The sequence below is a fragment of the Zonotrichia leucophrys genome, chromosome 2 (genome assembly GCF_028769735.1).
Source record: "Zonotrichia leucophrys gambelii isolate GWCS_2022_RI chromosome 2, RI_Zleu_2.0, whole genome shotgun sequence".
In the NCBI taxonomy this organism is placed as follows: Eukaryota; Metazoa; Chordata; class Aves; order Passeriformes; family Passerellidae; genus Zonotrichia; species Zonotrichia leucophrys.
In genome coordinates this window covers 1169355-1189336 of record NC_088171.1, presented here as the reverse complement: position 1 = coordinate 1189336, position 19982 = coordinate 1169355, and the positions used below count along the sequence as shown (strand labels likewise).

General features: G+C 51.9%; 1 protein-coding gene across 1 annotated transcript in view; it reads right to left on the bottom strand.

The window, feature by feature from the left end:
- The window catches only part of SETD2 (SET domain containing 2, histone lysine methyltransferase), a 76068-nt gene that overhangs the window by 5379 nt on the left and 50707 nt on the right, over window positions 1–19982 (bottom strand). The window contains exons 13-18 of the mRNA XM_064703749.1: window positions 16905–16953; window positions 15395–15578; window positions 11620–12322; window positions 8012–8146; window positions 7763–7902; window positions 5867–5978 (exon numbers count right to left, since the gene is read on the bottom strand). Of these exons, the coding sequence (XP_064559819.1) occupies window positions 5867–5978; window positions 7763–7902; window positions 8012–8146; window positions 11620–12322; window positions 15395–15578; window positions 16905–16953 (1323 nt within the window). The remainder of the gene's footprint in view (window positions 1–5866; window positions 5979–7762; window positions 7903–8011; window positions 8147–11619; window positions 12323–15394; window positions 15579–16904; window positions 16954–19982) is intronic.

Here is a 19982-nt window from a genome sequence, read left to right as displayed (position 1 = left end):
GGCCTCGGCCGTCTTGGGCTTCTTGGAAGACTGGAGAGGAGCACAGGGATGGGAATGATTCCCTGGTCCTGCCCTGGGGACAGCGCTGCTGTCCCACAGCCTGGTGGGCAGCACAGCTTCCAGCCCATTCCCAGGGACATTCCCAGGGACATTCCCAACCCAATGCCAGTGCTCTCCCCAGTCCAATCCAGACCCTCCCAGCCTGATCCCAATGAGCTTCTCAGCCCAGTTCTGAGGAGCTTCCAGGCCCATTCCAGTGCTCTCCTCAGCCCATTCCCAACACCTTTCCCACCCTTCCCAGCACGTTTCCCAGGTACAATTCCTGACAAATGCCAGCACGCTCCCACCCCAAACCAGGGATTTCCCTGCCCTCTCCTGATGCCCTTCCCAGCCTTATCCCAGCAAACTTCCCCACACAGCCCTGGTGCATTCCCAAGTTCAATCCTGGTGAACTTTCAGGTGACTTTCCCAGTTCATCCCAGTGAACTTCCCAGCCCAATCCCAGTCTGGTCCAGGCACACTTCCCAGCTGATTCCTGGTGAGTTTCCCAGCCCAGTCCCAGCACACTCCACACCTCAAGGCAGGCATTTCCAGCCCGATCCCAGTGAGCTCCCCATCCCAATGCCAGCAGGCTCCTCGCCCCAGTCCAGGCACAATTCCCAGTCTGATCCCAGCCCTGCTCCTGCCACTCCCCACCTCAGTCCCACCACATTTCCCAGCCCAATCCTGGCACAATTCCCAGCACACTCCTGGGCTGGGAGGCACAGGGACCACTCCTTGTTCTTGTTTTCTTTGGAAAAAAAGCTGGAAAAAGAGCAGGAGTGTGTCCTGGGAAGTCAGGCTGGTCCTCAGAGGGAATAAGTTCTGTGGTGGTGGATTTTCCTTCAGGAATTCCCTGGGAGGGCTGGGGCCCCCCACAAGCATTCACACGGATTATCTTTAGCTACAGTCAAGCTAAAGGGAATTTTCTAGGAATTTCTGGCTGCTTCCCTGAGTACTGATCCCTGATTTACCAACGGAGTAGAATCCACTCCAGCTGCATCCCAGAGCCCATCCCTTCACTCTGGATCCACACCCACCTCCCACACGCTCCCATCCCAAACTCTGCCATCTCCCTGGAGCCTGAGGAGGGAAAAGCAGCATCCCTGCACCAGCAGCATTTTCTGGGAGAGGTCTGGGATCCAGGTCATCCCAACTTGGATTGCAAGGACAAGGAGAACAAAAGGATTTGTTAAAGGTTTGGAAAGCTGGGGGAGGCTTCCCTTCTCCTTCTGCTCTTTGATGATGTCCCAGTATTTTTTTAAATTTAAAAAATCCCAATTTTTAAAAGTATTTGACACTGAAAAAAAGCAGGAAAGAATCCCTTTCAATCGCTAAAAATGTGCCTGGCTGCGGGGCAGAGCTGCAAAGCCCCGGGAGCACAGGGCCAGGGTGTAAATCAGCCGTGCCAGGGAGGTTTTATGGCCGGGGCTCGGCCGGAGCGGGGACATCAAAGCTCCTGCTCCAGCCCCGGGCCCGGCGCCACTTCAAAGGCCGGGAATGGGGAGCAGATGGCTCGGGATGGCTCCGGCACCAAGGAGCCATCAGAGCTGCAGAGCTCCATCGGCAAAGACCTGCAGAGCTCCAGCGGCAAAGCCACTCCCAAACCCTCCTCACTCCCAAACCCTCCTCATTCCCAAACCCTCCTCATTCCCAAACCCTCCTCACTCCCAAACCCTCCTCATTCCCAAACTCTCATCATTCCCAAACCCTCCTCATTCCCAAACCCTCCTCACTCCCAAACCCTCCTCATTCCCAAACCCTCCTCATTCCCAAACCCTCCTCATTCCCAAACCCTCCTCATTCCCAAACCCTCCTCATTCCCAAACCCCTCCTCATTCCCAAACCCCTCCTAATTCCCAAACCCTTCATTTCCAAACCCTCCTCATTCCCAAACCCTCCTCATTCCCAAACCCTCCTCATTCCCAAACCCCTCCTCATTCCCAAACCTCTCCTAATTCCCAAACCCTCCTCATTCCCAAACCCTCCTCATTCCCAAACCTCTCCTCATTCCCAAACCTCTCCTCATTCCCAAACCCTCCTCATTCCCAAACCCCTCCTCATTCCCAAAGCCTCCTAATTCCCAAACCCTCCATATTTCCAAACCCCTCCTCACTCCCAAACCTCTCCTAATTCCCAAACCCTCCTGATTCCCAAACCCCTCCTCATTCCCAAACTCTCATCATTCCTGAGCCCCTCCTCATTCCCAAACCCCTCTTCGTTCTCAAGCCCCTCCTTTTTCCCGAACCCCCCTCATCATTCCCAAACCCTTCCCCACTCCTGAACCCCTTGTGATTTTCAAACCCCTCTCAAACTCCTCGTCATTCCCGAGCTCCTCATCATTCCCAAACCCCTCGTCATTCCCAAACTCTTCCCAAATCCCTCCTTATTTCCAAACTCTTCCCAAATCCCTCATTATTCCCAAACCCTTCCCAAACTCCTTGTCATTCCCAAACCCTTCTGAAACCCTTCCCCATTCCCAAACCCCTTGTCATTCCCAAACCCTTCCCCATTCCCAAACCCCTTCCAAACCCCTCATCATTCCCAAAACCTTCCCAAACTGCTCCTCATTCCGAAACCCCTCATTATTCCCAAATCCTTCCCAAATCCCTCATTATTCCCAAACCCCTTGTCATTCCCAAACCCTTCTACCACCCCAAATCCTTCTCCACTCCCAGATCCTTCTCTATCCCCAAACCTTTCCCCACCAAATCCTTCTCCATCCCCAAATTCCCTCACATTACCAATCCCTTTTCTATCATTAAATTCTTCTCAATCACTAAATTCTTCTCCATAACCAATCCCTTCTTCACCCCAAAATCCTTCTCCATCACCAAACCTTTTTCTACCCCAAATCCTTCTCCACCCCCAAACCCTTCTACGTGATGAATCCCTTCTCCATCAGCAATCCCTTCTTCATCCCCAAATCCTTCTCCACCAAACCCTTCTGCACCCCAAAATCCTTCTCCTCCACCCAAAACTTCTCCACCAATTCCTTTTCCATCCCCAAGCCCTTCTCTGCCCCCAAACCCTTCCCCATCCAACCCCTCTCCACATGGGATGAGGGCAAAAATTGGTGTCAAAGTTGGCAGGGAAGGATGAGGAGGAGAAATGAAAACTCCGTTTCCAAGCTCCTCCTTGTGCCAAGGTGCCCATTCCTCCTTGGGGAATTCTTCCAAATTTTAGGCTAAAACTCCATTTTAAATTTATTTTAATATCAAAACCTCCATATCAAGGCCTTCCTCCCTCACCCCTCCAAAGTGAAATTCCATAACCCAAAGGCTGCCAGGAAAACTAACACAGGAAAATCCCCAGAATGGTGCTGTCCCTATTTTCCAGCCTCTGGGGGAGATGGGAATGGAGAGGCCACAAAGATTGGGGAAAACCAGCCTGGGATGGGAGCAAAAATCCAAACACTTCAGAAAACCTGGGATTCTCTTTTCCAGCAGCTGGGATCTGCTCCACTGACACCAACCTTCCCATGGAGAACCAATGGGCACCGACAAACTCATCCCAAATCCAAACTTTTTCCATCTAAAAGGATGCAAAACCTTCAGCATCCAGCCTGCCTGCCTTCCTGCAGGGCCACTCCCTCAGGAAAGCCATTTTCCAAGGGGAAACCAGGATTTCAAGTGTGCTTTACAGGGAACAGTGATCCTGTAAAGCTTCTCACTCCTCTTGTGCCTTTCCATCAAAATCCTCCCCCACAGCCCAGGAGCACTGGGAATAGCAGCAGCAGCTGTCAGACACGGTGCCAGTGGGTTTAATCCCTCCTGGGTGGGTTTAATCCATCTGGGAAAGGTGTGGGGTGGGGAGGAGGGTGAAAAATCCAAGGAATGTGGTTGTAATTTCAGGGTGGAAGCGTTGGAGGCAGGAGCTGCGACCATGGGAGTTCAGTGCCAGGAAAAACCCGACCTTCCGGCCATCCTGGGCCAGAATAAAGGAATTAAAGCTCTGGGGTGAGCAGGAACCACCCCAGCCTGAGGTCAGCCAGAGCCATGGCTCATTTAGGAAGGAGGGATTCAGGGAAATGCAGGGAAAGTCAGGTTTGGAGTGAGCAACAAAACCTGAAGGAGCAGCCGGTTCGTGTCCGGCCTGAGGTGAAGCCCTTGGATGATCACCTCAGGCCTTGGCTCCTCTTTATCCCAATTTCTGGGATAAAAACCCACATTTATGGAAGCACCTTCCCCTGCTGCTCCCTCTGCTGTGCAGGCAGCACTGAGACCCTCAGAATTCCATAGGAAAACAATTCCCAAGCTGGAAAGCACCAGCACTGATCCATTTCCCTGCTCAGAAGAGCCCAATGTTCTCCTCAGCACCTCGTTCCCACCCCAGGGATGCTCCCAAACATCTCCAAGCTGCTCTCCACCACTGAACTTCAGCTCATCCCTCCACAGGGATGCATTTCCCAGCTATTCCAGGTTCATATCTCCCTATGGAGCCTCAAATTAACATTTTCTTGCTCAATCCCAAAATCCTTCAATGATACTTGCAACCCCAAGATCCCAGAATATCATGGGATAAATGTGACACTGATCCAAGGATAAAAATCCTGGAAAAGGCTTCCCTGGATTCCTCTGTGGAAGCAACAGCCCCTTGGCTGAGCAGGGAGTGCCAGCTCTGAGCTCATTTTCCAATTAACTTTTTTCCAGGGAGATAAATATTTGTAATTTCATCGGAGTGAACTCGCCAGGATTCCTGGCTGGGAATGGGATTAACCCTTGGCATCCTGGCAGCACATGGAAAGGCAACAGCAGCCACGTGGGATGACGCTGGGAGCTGCAGGATGGACAACACCTCCAGGAAAACCCTGGGGATGTGGCAGCACCAGAGCAGGAGAATTGACTCCTCTCTTTCCATGGATTTTCTCCAGCTTGTTAAGGAATCAGAAAGGGGTGGGAAAGGCTCTTAGTTTGTCCTTTTTCAGTGTTACTCCCCCTCATTCCCACTTTTCTGGCCAGCTCCACACAGAGGTTGGAATCCAGGGTGGATCTTCAGGAAGTCCGGTGTCCATTCAATACCAGAACAGCCAACCCTGAGTGTGGCCAACGGAGCCACTCCAAAGGATCCAGGTCAGTCCTGTGCCCCTGGCACCTCCCGGCTCCACAGTGCCCTCCATCCCACGGTCTGTCCCCAGGATTTGTGCCCCTCACTGTTGTAGTGTGTTGTTAAGTTTCTTGTGTTGTTCCCCCAATTTATGTATTGTCCCCCCCCATTATGTGAAAAATGGTTTTGTCCCCCAGTTTTTCCCGCCACAGCCCTGATGGCCGTTAGGTTACCATGGTTACCCCTGTGTCTGTCACCCAAGTTATATAATTTCTCCTGCCCCTTTTTCCCTTTTTAGTAAATCTTTTCTCCTCCCTGGGCTCAGTCAATCACCCCCCACTCCTCCTGGTTTTCCAGAACTTTCGTTCCCCTGGAGGCAGTGGTTGGCTGGGGTCCCAGGACACCTCCCTTACCTTTTGATTATTGGTTTCCATGGAGTGTCAGTTCTGTGAAGTTCATCCCCTCACCTTTCCCGATTGGTTCCACCTGTACCCACCCCCCTCCTTTATAATCCTGTTTCACCCCCTATTCGGGGCCACTTTCCTGGTTGGTTTCCCCGTGTTTGGATCCCGCTACACCTTCCATAAACCGACGTTAACCCCCGGTGAAGTGGTCAGCTCTGTTCCTCCCCAATACCAGCGGTGAGAGCCAGCAGCCAGCACAGCCCGAGGCCCTCAGACACCGAGGGGTGCTGGCCAGGAATTGCACAGGGGCGTCGGCCTTTCGCCCTCAGCTAGCCGGACTTCGAACTTGGGGCCACGTACGCCCCCCCACACCTCACCTTCATGGGGTTCTCGTCGTACGTGGGGGTGCCCAGGTCCATCTCGGCCTCGTGCTCCAGGCCGGCGTCGTCCCCGGGGCTGTCCCACGTTGGGGGATCCCACTGGGTCTGTCTGCAGGAGGGAAACCCACCCCTGTCACCTCCTGAGGGAAACCGGGAGCTGCTCATGGATTATCCCGTCAGCCGGGACATCCAATTCCATCAGAACGCCTGACACCTGGAGTTCACGGCCCTGCTCTGGATTTGAAGGTTTCTAAGCTGGAGAAGGTTAAAACCAAGCAGGAAGAACTGAAGAAAGGAAATCCACGGCCCTGCTCTTGATTTGAAGGTTTCTAAGTTGGAGATGGTTAAAACCAAGCAGGAAGAACTGAAGAAAGGAAATCCACGGCCCTGCTCTGGATTTGAAGGTTTCTAAGTTGGAGAAGGTTAAAACCAAGCAGGAAGAACTGAAGAAAGGAAATCCACGGCCCTGCTCTGGATTTGAAGGTTTCTAAGTTGGAGAAGGTTAAAACCAAGCAGGAAGAACTGAAGAAAGGAAATCCACGGCCCTGCTCTGGATTTGAAGGTTTCTAAGTTGGAGAAGGTTAAAACCAAGCAGGAAGAACTGAAGAAGGGAAATCCACGGCCCTGCTCTTAATTTGAAGGTTTCTAAGTTGGAGAAGGTTAAAACCAAGCAGGAAGAACTGAAGAAGGGAAATCCACGGCCCTGCTCTGGATTTGAAGGTTTCTAAGTTGGAGAAGGTTAAAACCAAGCAGGAAGAACTGAAGAAAGGAAATCTACACCATTTTTCTGCATGGTGACACTGTGGGATCGAGGATGTTCACCACCAGGATGGAATTCCCAGCATGGAAAGGTGGGAACATCCCAGCAGAGAGCCCAGGGAAGGTTCAGCCTCCTTGGGTCTCCTCATCTCATCCCAAACTTCCAAACAACACAATTCACCAATTCCTGCTCCACTGGTTTGAATTCCAGGTGTTTGAAGGAGCGGGGAGGAATCCAAGAGGGAGAAGGAAAAGATTTATGGATGCAGGGAAATGTGTGCCAGGAGCAACAACTGACAGCAGGAAATGGATATGGAAGAAAATATTCCTGCTTATCCTTTCAGAGGTGGATCCTCATCCACACCTCCCATGGAGGTTGGGAATTTTTGAAAGTACCTTTTTAGAAGCTCAAAACTCATTTTAATTTCAGGTAAAATCATAGGGGATTGATCAAAAACCTGATTATTTCAAAAACTGACGGGAATGGTGTAGGAAAAACATTGGGAAAATTGTGTTTCTTTGAGATGGCAGCTGGGCTCTTCTCCCAAAAAACAAAGAACAGGACAAGAGGGAACGGCCTCAAGTTGTGCCAGGGGATGTTCAGGTTGGATATTGGGAAAACTCCTTCAAGGAAAGGGCTGTCCTGGACAGGGGTGCAGGGCCCATCCCAGAGGGACCTCCCAGCCCTGTGGATGTGGCACCTGGGGACAGGGGCCAGCCATGCCCACACCTGCCACAGACATCTTTGCACTAAAAATCCTTTCTTGGGATTTCTTCCCTCCTGAGAAGCTGAGAGGCCTCAGGAACAAATGTAAACATTGATTATCTGCTGCTGTGGGATGCAACAGGTTCATCTGGGATTAGTCCATGTTGGATGTTTGTAATTAAAGGCCAATCAAGGCCGAGTTATCTCGGACAGAGTCTCAGAGAGCTGCCTTTTGTTATCACTCCTTTCTATTCTATTCTTAGCTAGCTTTCTGAGAGGAAACCTTTCCTTCTATTCTTTTTAGTTAGTTATGATGTAATATATATATATATCATAAAATAATAAATCAAGCCTTCTGAACATGGAGTCAACATTCTCGTCTCCTCCCTCCCCTGAAGGCCCCTGTGAGCCCTGTCACACACACGCACCTGGTGACCACGTGGTAGTAGTAGATCTTTCCCTCAGGATCCCGGGCTGTTTTCCAGTTGGGAGGGAGGACGATGGTTTTGGGTTTGGGAGGGGAAGGCGGCGGCAGATCCAGGAGGTTGTTGGTGACCACCAGCTCTGGCTGCAGACAGCACGGAAGGGAGGAAGTTAAAGTGGTGAGGGCTCACAAAAGGTGCCCTGGCAGCTCTTTATCCCACAGGAAACCCCTCCCCATCCCTCTGGATGCTCACCTGCTGGATGGGCTGGGGCTGCCCGGCCGCCACGATGGTGGTGACGGCCGTGGGCGGCTGCACGATGACTCCCTGGGGGTGAGCTGTGTAGATCTGCTGGCCCTGGATGTACTGCAGACCTGGCTGGGCGTAGCTCTGCAACAGGGAATCACACTCAGCTGCTGTTCCCAAAAAACCTTCACTGCAGGAGCGCAGATTCCACCAGACCAGGTGCTCCAAGTCCCATCCAACCTGGCCTTGGACACCTCCAGGGATCCAGGGGCAGCCACAGCTGCTCTGGGAATTCCACCCCAGCCCCTTCCCACCCTCACAGCCAGGAATTCCTTCCCAACATTATCCTCAGATTTTTGTAATATCATTAATTCTGGTGGCTCCAACTCTGCTTCTAAAACCCAGTGGAAGCTGAGCTCCCACATCCATGTTTTACTCATGTTTTCCTCAGCTTTTATCCACAAATCTTCCCTTCAACAGTCAAAAAACCAAAATATTCCTGCAAGCTGCAAATTCCTGACTGGGCCCAACAACTGTGGAATCATCACCCATGGATGTGCTCAATATCCCCCATCCCTGGAAGTGTTCAATGTCCCCCCATCCCTGGATGTTCTCAGTATCTCCCATCCCTGGATGTTCTCAGTATCTCCATCCCTGGATGTTCTCAGTATCTCCATCCCTGGATGTTCTCAGTATCTCCATCCCTGGATGTTCTCAGTATCCCCCATCCCTGGATGTTCTCAGTATCTCCATCCCTGGATGTTCTCAGTATCTCCATCCCTGGATGTTCTCAGTATCTCCATCCCTGGATGTTCTCAGTATCTCCCATCCCTGGATGTTCTCAGTATCTCCATCCCTGGATGTTCTCAGTATGTCCCATCCTGGATGTTCTCAGTATCTCCATCCCTGGATGTTCTCAGTATCTCCATCCCTGGATGTTCTCAGTATCTCCATCCCTGGAAGTGTTCAATGTCCCCCCATCCCTGGATGCTCTCAGTATCTCCATCCCTGGATGTTCTCAGTATCTCCATCCCTGGATGTTCTCAGTATCTCCCATCCCTGGATGTTCTCAGTATCTCCATCCCTGGATGTGTTCAATGTCCCCCCATCCCTGGATGTTCTCAGTATCTCCATCCCTGGATGTTCTCAGTATCTCCATCCCTGGATGTGTTCAATGTCCCCCCATCCCTGGATGTTCTCAGTATCTCCATCCCTGGATGTTCTCAGTATCTCCATCCCTGGATGTGTTCAATGTCCCCCCATCCCTGGATGTTCTCAGTATCTCCATCCCTGGATGCTCTCAGTATTTCCATCCCTGGATGTTCTCAGTATCTCCCATCCCTGGATGTCCTCAGTATTTCCATCCCTGGATGTTCTCAGTATTTCCATCCCTGGATGTTCTCAGTATTTCCATCCCTGGATGTTCTCAGTATCTCCATCCCTGGATGCTCTCAGTATCTCCATCCCTGGATGTTCTCAGTATCTCCATCCCTGGATGTTCTCAGTATCTCCATCCCTGGATGTTCTCAGTATCTCCATCCCTGGATGTTCTCAGTATTTCCATCCCTGGATGTTCTCAGTATCTCCATCCCTGGATGTTCTCAGTATCTCCATCCCTGGATGTTCTCAGTATCTCCATCCCTGGATGTTCTCAGTATCTCCATCCCTGGATGTTCTCAGTATTTCCATCCCTGGATGCTCTCAGTATCTCCATCCCTGGATGTTCTCAGTATCTCCCACCCCTGGATGTTCTCAGCATCTCCATCCCTGGATGTTCTCAGTATCTCCCACCCCTGGATGTTCTCAGCATCTCCATCTCTGGATGTTCTCAGTATCTCCATCCCTGGATGTTCTCAGTATCTCCCATCCCTGAATGTGTTCAATGTCCCCCCATCCCTGGATGTTCTCAGTATCTCCCATCCCTGGATGTTCTCAGTATTTCCATCCCTGGATGTTCTCAGTATCTCCCATCCCTGGATGTCCTCAGTATTTCCATCCCTGGATGTTCTCAGTATTTCCATCCCTGGATGTTCTCAGTATCTCCCATCCCTGGATGTTCTCAGTATCTCCATCCCTGGATGCTCTCAGTATCTCCATCCCTGGATGTTCTCAGTATCTCCCATCCCTGGATGTTCTCAGTATCTCCATCCCTGGAAGTGTTCAATGTCCCCCCATCCCTGGATGTTCTCAGTATCTCCATCCCTGGATGTTCTCAGTATCTCCCATCCCTGGATGTTCTCAGTATCTCCATCCCTGGATGTTCTCAGTATCTCCATCCCTGGATGTTCTCAGTATCTCCATCCCTGGATGTTCTCAGTATCTCCCATCCCTGGATGTTCTCAGTATCTCCATCCCTGGATGTTCTCAGTATCTCCATCCCTGGATGTTCTCAGTATCTCCATCCCTGGATGTTCTCAGTATCTCCATCCCTGGATGTTCTCAGTATCTCCCATCCCTTGGAATGTCCAAGGCCAGGTTGAACAGGGCCTGGAGCAATCTGGGATAACAGGAGGTGTCCCTGCCATGGCAGGGGGTGGCACTGGACACTCTTTAAGGTTCCTGCCAACCCCACCCATTCCAGGATTCCATGATTCTCTAATTTATGCCATTTGTAGATGGAGAATAAATACCCTGGAATGTGCTTTCCTCCTGCTCCTGGGTAGGAAGCCCCCTGGGAAGAGCTAAGAAGATGCTCCAAGAAGAGAAGCACAGAAATTACAGTGAGTAACTTGTTGGGGAAGATGAAACAGGAAAGCCTTACAAATATGATTGCCTGGCAAAAGATTTGGAGAATATGGAAACTATAAGTGAGATTGAAATGAAAGCTTTGAGATCCCTCAGTTACTGAACAACTGGAAAACAATGGTGTGGCTGCTGAAGGTGATCCCCTTTTGATGGAACAACACCCTCTGCTTGCAGACAGCTTCCAGCAGACCCTACAGCTTGGCAGAAGGGCCCAAAGAGGAGATTTTAGGGTTTAAAATGTAACACAGTATGGTAATGTAGTGATTCTTATAGGCTGTATGTAAATGCTATAGGATTTGTATCTTGTACTAGATTGGTTAGTGAGAATTAGAATATTCAACACAGAAGAAGATTTATTGTATTGTAATGGGAACCTCGCTCTCTTGCCCTTTTACTCCCTTACTCTCTCACCCTCTCATGCTCTCTCTCTCTCATCCTCTCTCCCCCTCTCTTCTCTCAGTCCTGCTCTGAGCTGTGGCTGCAGCTCCAGCAGGGCCCTGCACCCAGGCCCTTTGCAATGAACCCCAAATCCCAAAAGGCTCCTGCACCCAGGCCCTGTGCAATAAACCCCAAATCCCAGCAGGGCCCTTTGCAATGAACCCCAAATCCCAGCAGGGCCCTGTGCAATAACCCCAAATCCCAGCAGGGCCCTGCACCCAGGCCCTTTGCAATGAACCCCAAATCCCAGCAGGGCCCTTTGCAATAAACCCCAAATCCCAGGCCCTTTGCAATGAACCCCAAGTTCCTGACTGGCTCCAGAGATCTCTCATCTCCATCCATCCCCACCGTCCTACCCCCCGACACTCCTACAGTAACTCCAGTGTTCCCCAGCTGGCTGCCCTGGTTCCATGGCTGTTCCCAGCTGGAATTACCTGCACGATGGGCGGCGTGGTCTGCGAGTAGGGCGAGGTCACTCCATACACGGTCTGGCAGGTCTGGCCCTGGTAGTAGATGGCAGGCTGGGACTGGGCTGGGGAGTAGGGCTGCTGCACGGCCACGGGGGGCTGCTGGCTGGAATCCCACACGGAGCCATAGCTCTGGCTCTGCACTGCCCCGGCCGTGGCCACGGGCAGCACGGCCACGTTGGGCTCCTGCTGCACCACGGCGGCGGCAGCGGCGGCGTCGCCCTGAGCCCCCACGTACTGCGGCGCCGTCACCTCCATGGCGGCGGCCACGTGCTGCACCACGGGCACCGGCTGCGCCGTGCTCAGCGCCGGCTCCACCGCGTGCCCCACCAAAGTCTGCGAGTGCTCGGGGTAGCCCGCCGGGGAGCACATGGAGTCCATGCTGGGCGTGGGCAGCAGCACCTTGCCGGCGTTGGGGTTGCTGGGATCCACGTAGGCCTGCATGGGGTAGCCCGGTGGGTACCCCATGAAGCTGTGGTGGGCGGTTCCGTAGCCCATGGAGTCGTAGGGAAGAGGAGAGGTCATTCCCAGGTTCTGGAGCTGCTGCTGCTGTTTCTGGGCTTCCCGTTGGGCCACCTCCTGCTCAAAGAGCTTCCGGCGCTCCTCCGTGGACAGCTTGTTGCGGTCCTTGGGCCGGACCTTCTTCTTGGAAGATGCTGGGGTGTCATACCTGGAGAGAGGGAGCAGGGAAAGCGCCTGTGAGGCCTCAGGAAGCTGCAGGCCCAGGGCTCCAGCAGCAAAAGGGACAGTGGGAAACCTGGAATGCCCAACAACAGCATGAATTCCTAAAAACATCCCCTTTTTCCAGCTGTTTGACCAACTCAAGAGGAACATCCTCTCATCCCAGCAGCAAAAGGGAAAGTGGGAAACCTGGAATGCCCAACAACAGCACAAATTCCTAAAAACATTCCCCTTTTTCCAGCTGTTTGACCAACTCAAGAGGAACACCCACTAATCCCAGCAGCAAAAGGGACAGTGGAACATGTGGAATGCCCAACAACAGCATGAATTCCTAAAAACATTCCCCTTTTTCCAGCTGTTTGACCAACTCAAGAGGAACCCCGTTCATCCACAGGGAGCCAGGGCAGAGGATGAGCAATCCCAGTGGATTGGCCAACATCAGCCTGGTGCTGATGGAGATGCAAGGATGCCACAGATGTCTGGAGGAGCTGCTCTGGGATACCTGGAGAGGGAGGGAACATCTCCAAGAGAAGCCAAGGAAAGGCACAATCTGCAGGGTATCCCAAGCAGGCCCTGCTGGAAACACTCTGCCAAATTTTCCCCAAGCAGGACAAACAAGGAATTTGGAAGAGGCTCCCAAACAGGAGCAACTCACAAGGCAGCACCTTCCCCCCCAAATTCCATGCTGGGGTGGGAATTCCATCTTTCCAGCCCAGAGCCCCCACATGGGAGCTGCAGACACGGCCAAGAACAAGGGAATCACAAGCAGCACATTCCTGTTTGGAATTCTGCTCGTCCCCAGACCGCAGCTTCAGCTTCAGAAAATAATGGTGTGGATGGTTTTTTTAATTCCTTAAGAGTTTTCATCCCAAAATGTGCGGCAGCTGGAGGGATTTTTCCAGGGAATTAAAGGAGAAGGGGAAAAAAAAAATCCTAAGGACTTTGATCAAAGCCCGACCAAGGAAAATTTCAGATCAAAGGTGGATATTTCCAGACATTATGAGTGTGGTAAAACAGGGATTACAAGGAAAAATGCTTTGCAGCCTTAATATAATGGATTCTACAAAGCATCCAGGATATTCTCCATATATTCTGTGTTCCTGGGATCCATTTACATATCAAAAGCACATTGCTACCAACAGATCTGCTGGAGCTGTTTCCAGGCATTCCCAGAGGAGCTGCAGGATCCCTTAATGGGAACCTCATTGCCGGGAGGAGTTTGATTTCCCTAATTAAAGTCTTTCCTGGCACTGCCTGGAGAGTCTGGAGGAGAAGCAGCTGCCATGGAGGGAGTGGGAAGAAGGAAACCGAGGGTTTAGCATTCCTTTCTCCATCTATTTGATTATTTTAAATCAAAATATTAAATCCCTGGAATAACAAAGAGGATGCTCAGAGCGGGGAGAACATTCCCAGAGAAGGAATTTTGTCCTTCACTGACACAGGGATGCTCAGAGCAGGAAGAACATTCCCAGAGAAGGAATTTTGTCCTTCACTGACACAGACACAGCACAGGGGGAAGAGCCAGAGCAGAAGCTGCTCACCCAAAAAAAAATGCTGGTTCTGTTTAAAACAACCCCAAAAATCCAGGTTTTACTTCCTGGGGATGTTCCCAGCCTCGTTACAGAGGGATAGATTTACATCTGTACTTCTCATCCAGATGTTTCCAACTTTCCCAGCCCAGCTCAGTGCGAGGTTTCCTGGTCTGGCTGACTCGGCACCAATTGTTCCCTAATTATGGAGTGGCTTTGAGAGGGACAACAGAGAAGTGACTTCTCTAAAGGAAATTCCGTGGTATTTCTGCTGCCTTTAACACCATCTCCAGGCTCTCTGAACTGCAAGGCATGGAATATTTTCCTTCTCCTCATTAGAATTTGCATGCTCAGCCGTGGCAGTGATGCCACCATTCCCAAGGAAAGGCAGGAGACCTGGAACCAGCCTGCTGGGATCAAACCCCCTGGACTGCTGTCCTTACAGGGATTTTTAGGGAATAACCACTCAGGTTATTCCCTAAAGGAAGTTTTGGAGTTAGAAACCCTGGTTTGGGCACTGCTCCCTCCTGTACAGGCAGGGATTGCTCCAGGTTCAGAACAATTCCCAGCACACTGGGAAGAGGTGGAGCAGGAAAAGGGAATGGGTTTTGAAGGATCCAGGTTGCATTAGGAGGGCTGCATCCTGCAATTCCTGTATTCCCCATCCCTGGAAGTGTCCCAGGCCAGGCTGGACAGGGCTGGGAGCAGCCTGGGACAGTGGAAGGTGTCCCCATGGCACAGGGTGGGACTGGATGGGCTTTAAGGTCCTTCCAACCCAAACCATTCCACGATCCCTAATTTCTGTGCAGGAGCTGGCACAGCTCCCCTCATTCCCCACCTCATTCCCAAACCACACCTGAGGATGGAGGTGCAGGTTATCCCAGAGAAGAAGCCACCAACACCAAGGAACCGCCCAACTCCCACCTCACCCCCAGGATTCCTCCAGGAGCAAACCCCCATCCCCTTCCTGGGTGACTCCAAAGACCCCCAGTGTGAGATCTCAGCATCTGAGTCTTGAGATGCTGAGCCACCGAGACCACCCTAGGTACATGAAGGTTTAGAGAAGTAAGATGGAAGAATTGAGGCGTGTCCTGTCCTTCTTCTTCTTCTTCTTCTCCTCCATCTTCTTTAGTGATGGTAGCACTTTTAGATTAGTTATTACTAAAAGTGCACCAAGCAATAAGAATAAATAGTATTAGAGAAAAATAATAAATATTGTACACGTAACCATAGGTATAAAGATAAGTAGCTGTCCGGAGGGCGGACACAGTGTGCTCATGGCTGGCTGCTGAGCAGAGCTCTGTCGAGCAGAAAGAAAATCTTTTAGATAAACAATTAATAAACATAAAAACCGAAAGAAGAACTGAAGCCTCTTCTCGTCCTTTGATACGCGGGCTGCCCCAAGGCCACTCCGGGCCTTTCCAGGCCCTTCAAACAGCCGAAAACCGACACCCCAGGCCCGTTTTTCCTGGAGGATTCACCCAGGAACGTGGCAGATCCCTGGAATGTGGCAGCTCCCTGGCACCACTTGCCTGTCCTCTGGCCTCTTTGTGCCCCTCTCGTAGGCTGAGGACGGGGGGGACAGGGAATCTCGGCGTCTCTTCCTCTCCTTGCTCTGGCTCTGCCGCTCCGCATCGCGCTCCCGGCTCAGCGCCGGGTTCTTGGGAGTGGGGGTCTGATCCCGGAGCCCCCCTGGCTCTCTGCCTCGGTCAGCTCCTGGGAAAACGGGGAAAAATTTATAATTTGGGTGTGAAGAGCTCCTCTCTCTTAGAAACGCCTCAAGTTGTGCTGGAGGCATTCTCAGGTTGGATATTGGGAATATTTCTCATGGAAAAGGATGGCCAGGGACAGGGCGAGGGTGGAGAACCCATCCCTGAAGGGATTTAAAAGCCATGTGGAGGTGACACTTGGGGACACGGATCAGTGCTGGCCTTGGCAGTGCTGGACTCAGACTTGGAGGGATTTTCCGAGCTCACCAACTCCATGATTTTAATTCCAGGTTGTTCCATGTCACCCTCAGGGCCCCATCTCTCCCCACCCACGGCTCAGATTATCCTCCCCATTCCCAGGAGCTGGAGCTATGGAGGCAGAACATCCCCTGACATCCCGGAGCCCTCCTGGCTCTCTGCCTCCGTCAGCTCCTGGAAAAACAGGGGAAAAAAAGGAGGGAAAATTTATCATTTGGGTGTGAAGAGCTCCTCTCTCTTAAAAACGCCTCAAGTTGTGCTGGAGGCGTTCTCAGGTTGGATATTGGGAATATTTCTCATGGAAAAGGATGGCCAGGGACAGGGCGAGGGTGGAGAACCCATCCCTGAAGGGATTTAAAAGCCCTGTGGAGGTGACACTTGGGGACATGGATCAGTGCTGGCCTTGGCAGTGCTGGACTCAGACTTGGAGGGATTTTCCGAGCTCACCAACTCCATGATTTTAATTCCAGGTTGTTCCATGTCACCCTCAGGGCCCCATCTCCCCCCGCCCACGGCTCAGATTATCCTCCCCGTTCCCAGGAGCTGGAGCTATGGAGGCAGAACATCCCCTGACATCCCGGAGCCCCCCTGGCTCTCTGCCTCGTCAGCTCCTGGAAAACGGGGAAAAAAAAGAGGGAAAATTTATCATTTGGGTGTGAAGAGCTCCTCTCTCTTAAAACGCCTCAGTTGTGCTGGAGGCGTTCTCAGTTGGATATTGGGAATATTTCTCATGGAAAAGGATGGCCAGGGACAGGGTGAAGGTGGAGTTCCCATCCTGAAGGGATTTAAAAGCCATGTGGAGGTGACACTTGGGGACACGGATCAGTGCTGGCCTTGGCAGTGCTGGACTCAGACTTGGAGGGCTTTTCCGAGCTCACCAACTCCATGATTTTAATTCCAGGTTGTTCCATGTCACCCTCAGGGCCCCATCTCTCCCCACCCACGGCTCAGATTATCCTCCCCATTCCCAGGAGCTGGAGCTATGGAGGCAGAACATCCCCTGACATTCCCAGCTGGGAAAATGAAGCAGTTTCATGGGAGCAGAGGAAAACACGGAAAAAGGTGAGGAACTTACCACTGCTTTCCTTTTCTGCCTGGCTCTTCTTCGGGATGCGATAGACCTCCTGTGGAAAAGCCACCAGCAGGGTCACGATTCCAGCTGCTCCCAAAACCACCCCAAACAGCCAAGAATCCCATAAATCATACATTAACAATAATAAACCACCAGAAAAGGGTCTCTTGAAGGAAAGTTCTGGGGGTTTTGTGGTGCTTTCCATATATTTCCTCTGCTCAGTGTTTGGTTTTTGATGGGTTTCAGTGGAATTTTGGGCAAAGAGCTGTAGGGCCCTACACCTTCCAAGGTGATGGAGGAGTGTCCCAGCAGCAGCTCCTGCTGTCCCTGTCCTGGTTTCCAAGGCTTGAGATGACCCAGCAATGATCAGGAGCTGGGCTGGGTGACCCCAACAGATCCCACCAGCCTGGAGACATTCCATTAAATGAGCCTTGCTTGGTCGTATCCTATGCAAGCTGTTCCAGCTCCAGAGCTCAGTCCCCAAGGGCACTGGGTGCCAGAAGCCAGCTCGCTCTCAGACCAAGGCCGCGGGTCAGCCCCTAGCAAGCAGGGAATATTCAGCTCTTAGTGATCAGGCAGCTCTTGTGATTTCAGCTTTGCTTGCTAGGTAGCTTTTCCCTTGGCCTAAGGCTCCAGCAGACGGTAGAGAGAGGAGAAGCAGAAGACGCTGGCTGTTCCACGAGTGTGGCTTTATTGTAGGGTCTGGGAAGGGTCTCAGCTCTTCTTCTTCCCAGTTAGTAGGGGTACAGTGTGCTACTGTTATACCCTTGGCCTGGATCCAATCCTGACCAATGGCAAAGGTGTTAGAGTGACCATAAGTGACCAATGGTAGGGTTTAACACAATATTGCCTTCCATGGCTATAGGGATAAGGTACAAGGCGGATGTCCCTGGAGACAGGAAACTTCTTTGCTGCTGTGTCAGCATTCTATTCTCCAAGGGGCCCTGGCTAAACCTGAGGGGTTTACTACATTCCATGGCTCTGTCATCCTGCCTCTGGTGGCCAACACCTGCTGCCCCTGCTCAGGAACCACCCCTGGGCTCCTCCCAGCTCCCACCAGGGTCACATTCCCATGGTGCTCCCAAGGGCTGACGTTTGATGGGGGAGCATCCCCAGGGGGATGAGCAGGAGCAGCTCGGAGAGACCCCTCTGAGCCAGGAGCTGCTGAGGCTGCTGAGATCAGACTGAGCAGCAGCAAACCCCAAACCCAAAACCCAAACCCCAAACCCCAAACCCCAAACCCCAAACCCCAAACCCCAAACCCCAAATCCCAAATCCCAAACCCCAAACCCCAAATCCCAAACCCCAAACCCAAACCCCAAACCCCTGCTCATCCAGCTCCTCCCTCAGCACAGGGAGACCTGGAGCTCCTGGACAGATCCAGAGCAGGCCAGAGAGCTGTTCCAGGCTGGGAGAGCTGGGAATGTTCCCCTGGAGAGGAGAAGCTCCAGGGAGAGCTCAGAGCCCTTGGCAGGGCCTGGAGGGGCTCCAGGAGAGCTGGAGAGGGACTGGGGACAAGGATGGAGGGACAGGACACAGGGAATGGCTCCCAGGGATGGATGGGAGATTGGGAATTGGGAATTGTTCCTGTGAGGGTGGGGAGGCCCTGGAATACAATCCCCAGAGCAGCTGGGGCTGCCCCTGGATTTCCAGGTCCAGGCTGGTCAGGGCTTGGAGCAGCCTGGGACAGTGGGAGGTGTCCCTGCCCATGGCTGGGGGTGGCACTGGAGGATCCTTGAGGTTCCTTCCAACCCAAACCATTCCAAGATTTCATGTCATTTCATTCCCATCTGTGAGAAATGAATTTGTAGAGAATTTTTAAAGTTTGACAGAGGAGTTTGGAGAGGAGAAGCTCCAGGGAGAGCTCAGAGCCCCTGGCAGGGGCTGGAGGGGCTCCAGGAGAGCTGGAGAGGGACTGGGGACAGGGATGGAGGGACAGGACACAGGGAATGGCTCCCAGTGCCAGAGGGCAGGGATGGGTGGGAGATTGGGAATTGGGAATTCCACCCAGAGCAGCTGTGGCTGCCCCTGCATCCCTGGCAGTGCCCAAGGCCAGGCTGGAGCACCCTGGGACAGTGGGAGGTGTCCCTGCCATGGCAGGGGTGGCACTGGGTGATCCCAAAATCCTGACAACTCCAGGTGGAGATGGCACCATGGAAGAAGAGGGAAGAAGAGCTGGGAATGAGGATCAGACCTGCCCTAAAGTCCAGGTTTAGCACGATGTCTTTGCCTCTCCCACGTCACTGGAACCAACTGTGCATCCCCCCCAAGCAAGAAATGAGCTTTATCAGCACCTTTCCATGCTCCATTGTATTTTCAGTTGGAATATTCTGGCATTCCCAGTGTAAATCCCATTTTACCTCTGCGATGCTCATGATCCTACAGAGGTTTTACAGCGTTCCTGACTGTCCTCAAGGAAGGTTGGGGAAAAAAAGCTCATTTTTGTTTAATTCCAGCTTCTACCAAGCCCTTGCTCTGTTCCCTTCCTGAAGGAATACAGAATTCCCAAGAATTCCCAGTTATTTCCAGCAGGATGTGATGAACCAGCTGGATTGTGCCTGATGGAGCATCCCTGCTGGAGCAGCAGCTGCATCCCCAAAAAAACCCCATTAAATCATGAAGGAGATGCTCAGTTTAACACAAATAAATTGTTTTGGGGAGCTGGGCTGACATTCCAGCTTTCCCAGAGCACCTTCCCTAAAATATCCTTTCATTTGGGCCCTGGATGAGGCAGAGTGGGAAAAAAGATGGATGTGACATTTCCTGGGGGGTGAAGGCTGCTCCAGCTGGGAATTTAAAGCTTCCACATACTCAGAAATGTGCAGTTTACCTTGCCTTGACTCTCAGCTTTTACAGAATATCCTCTTTTATTTAAATCCTTGAGTTTTTAAAGCTGTTTGGGAATTAATTAATGGCTCTGGGGGCTCATTAGCAACGTGCTCACCCCCAGCACTGGATGGGCTAAAAATGAGAATTTCCTTTAGCAAAAAAAAAAAAAAAGGGAAGGAGAAGAAACCCTGCTGTGCTTTGTCCACAAGGCAAAACCACTTCAAAAGTGCTGCTGCTGGCTAAAAAAAAGGG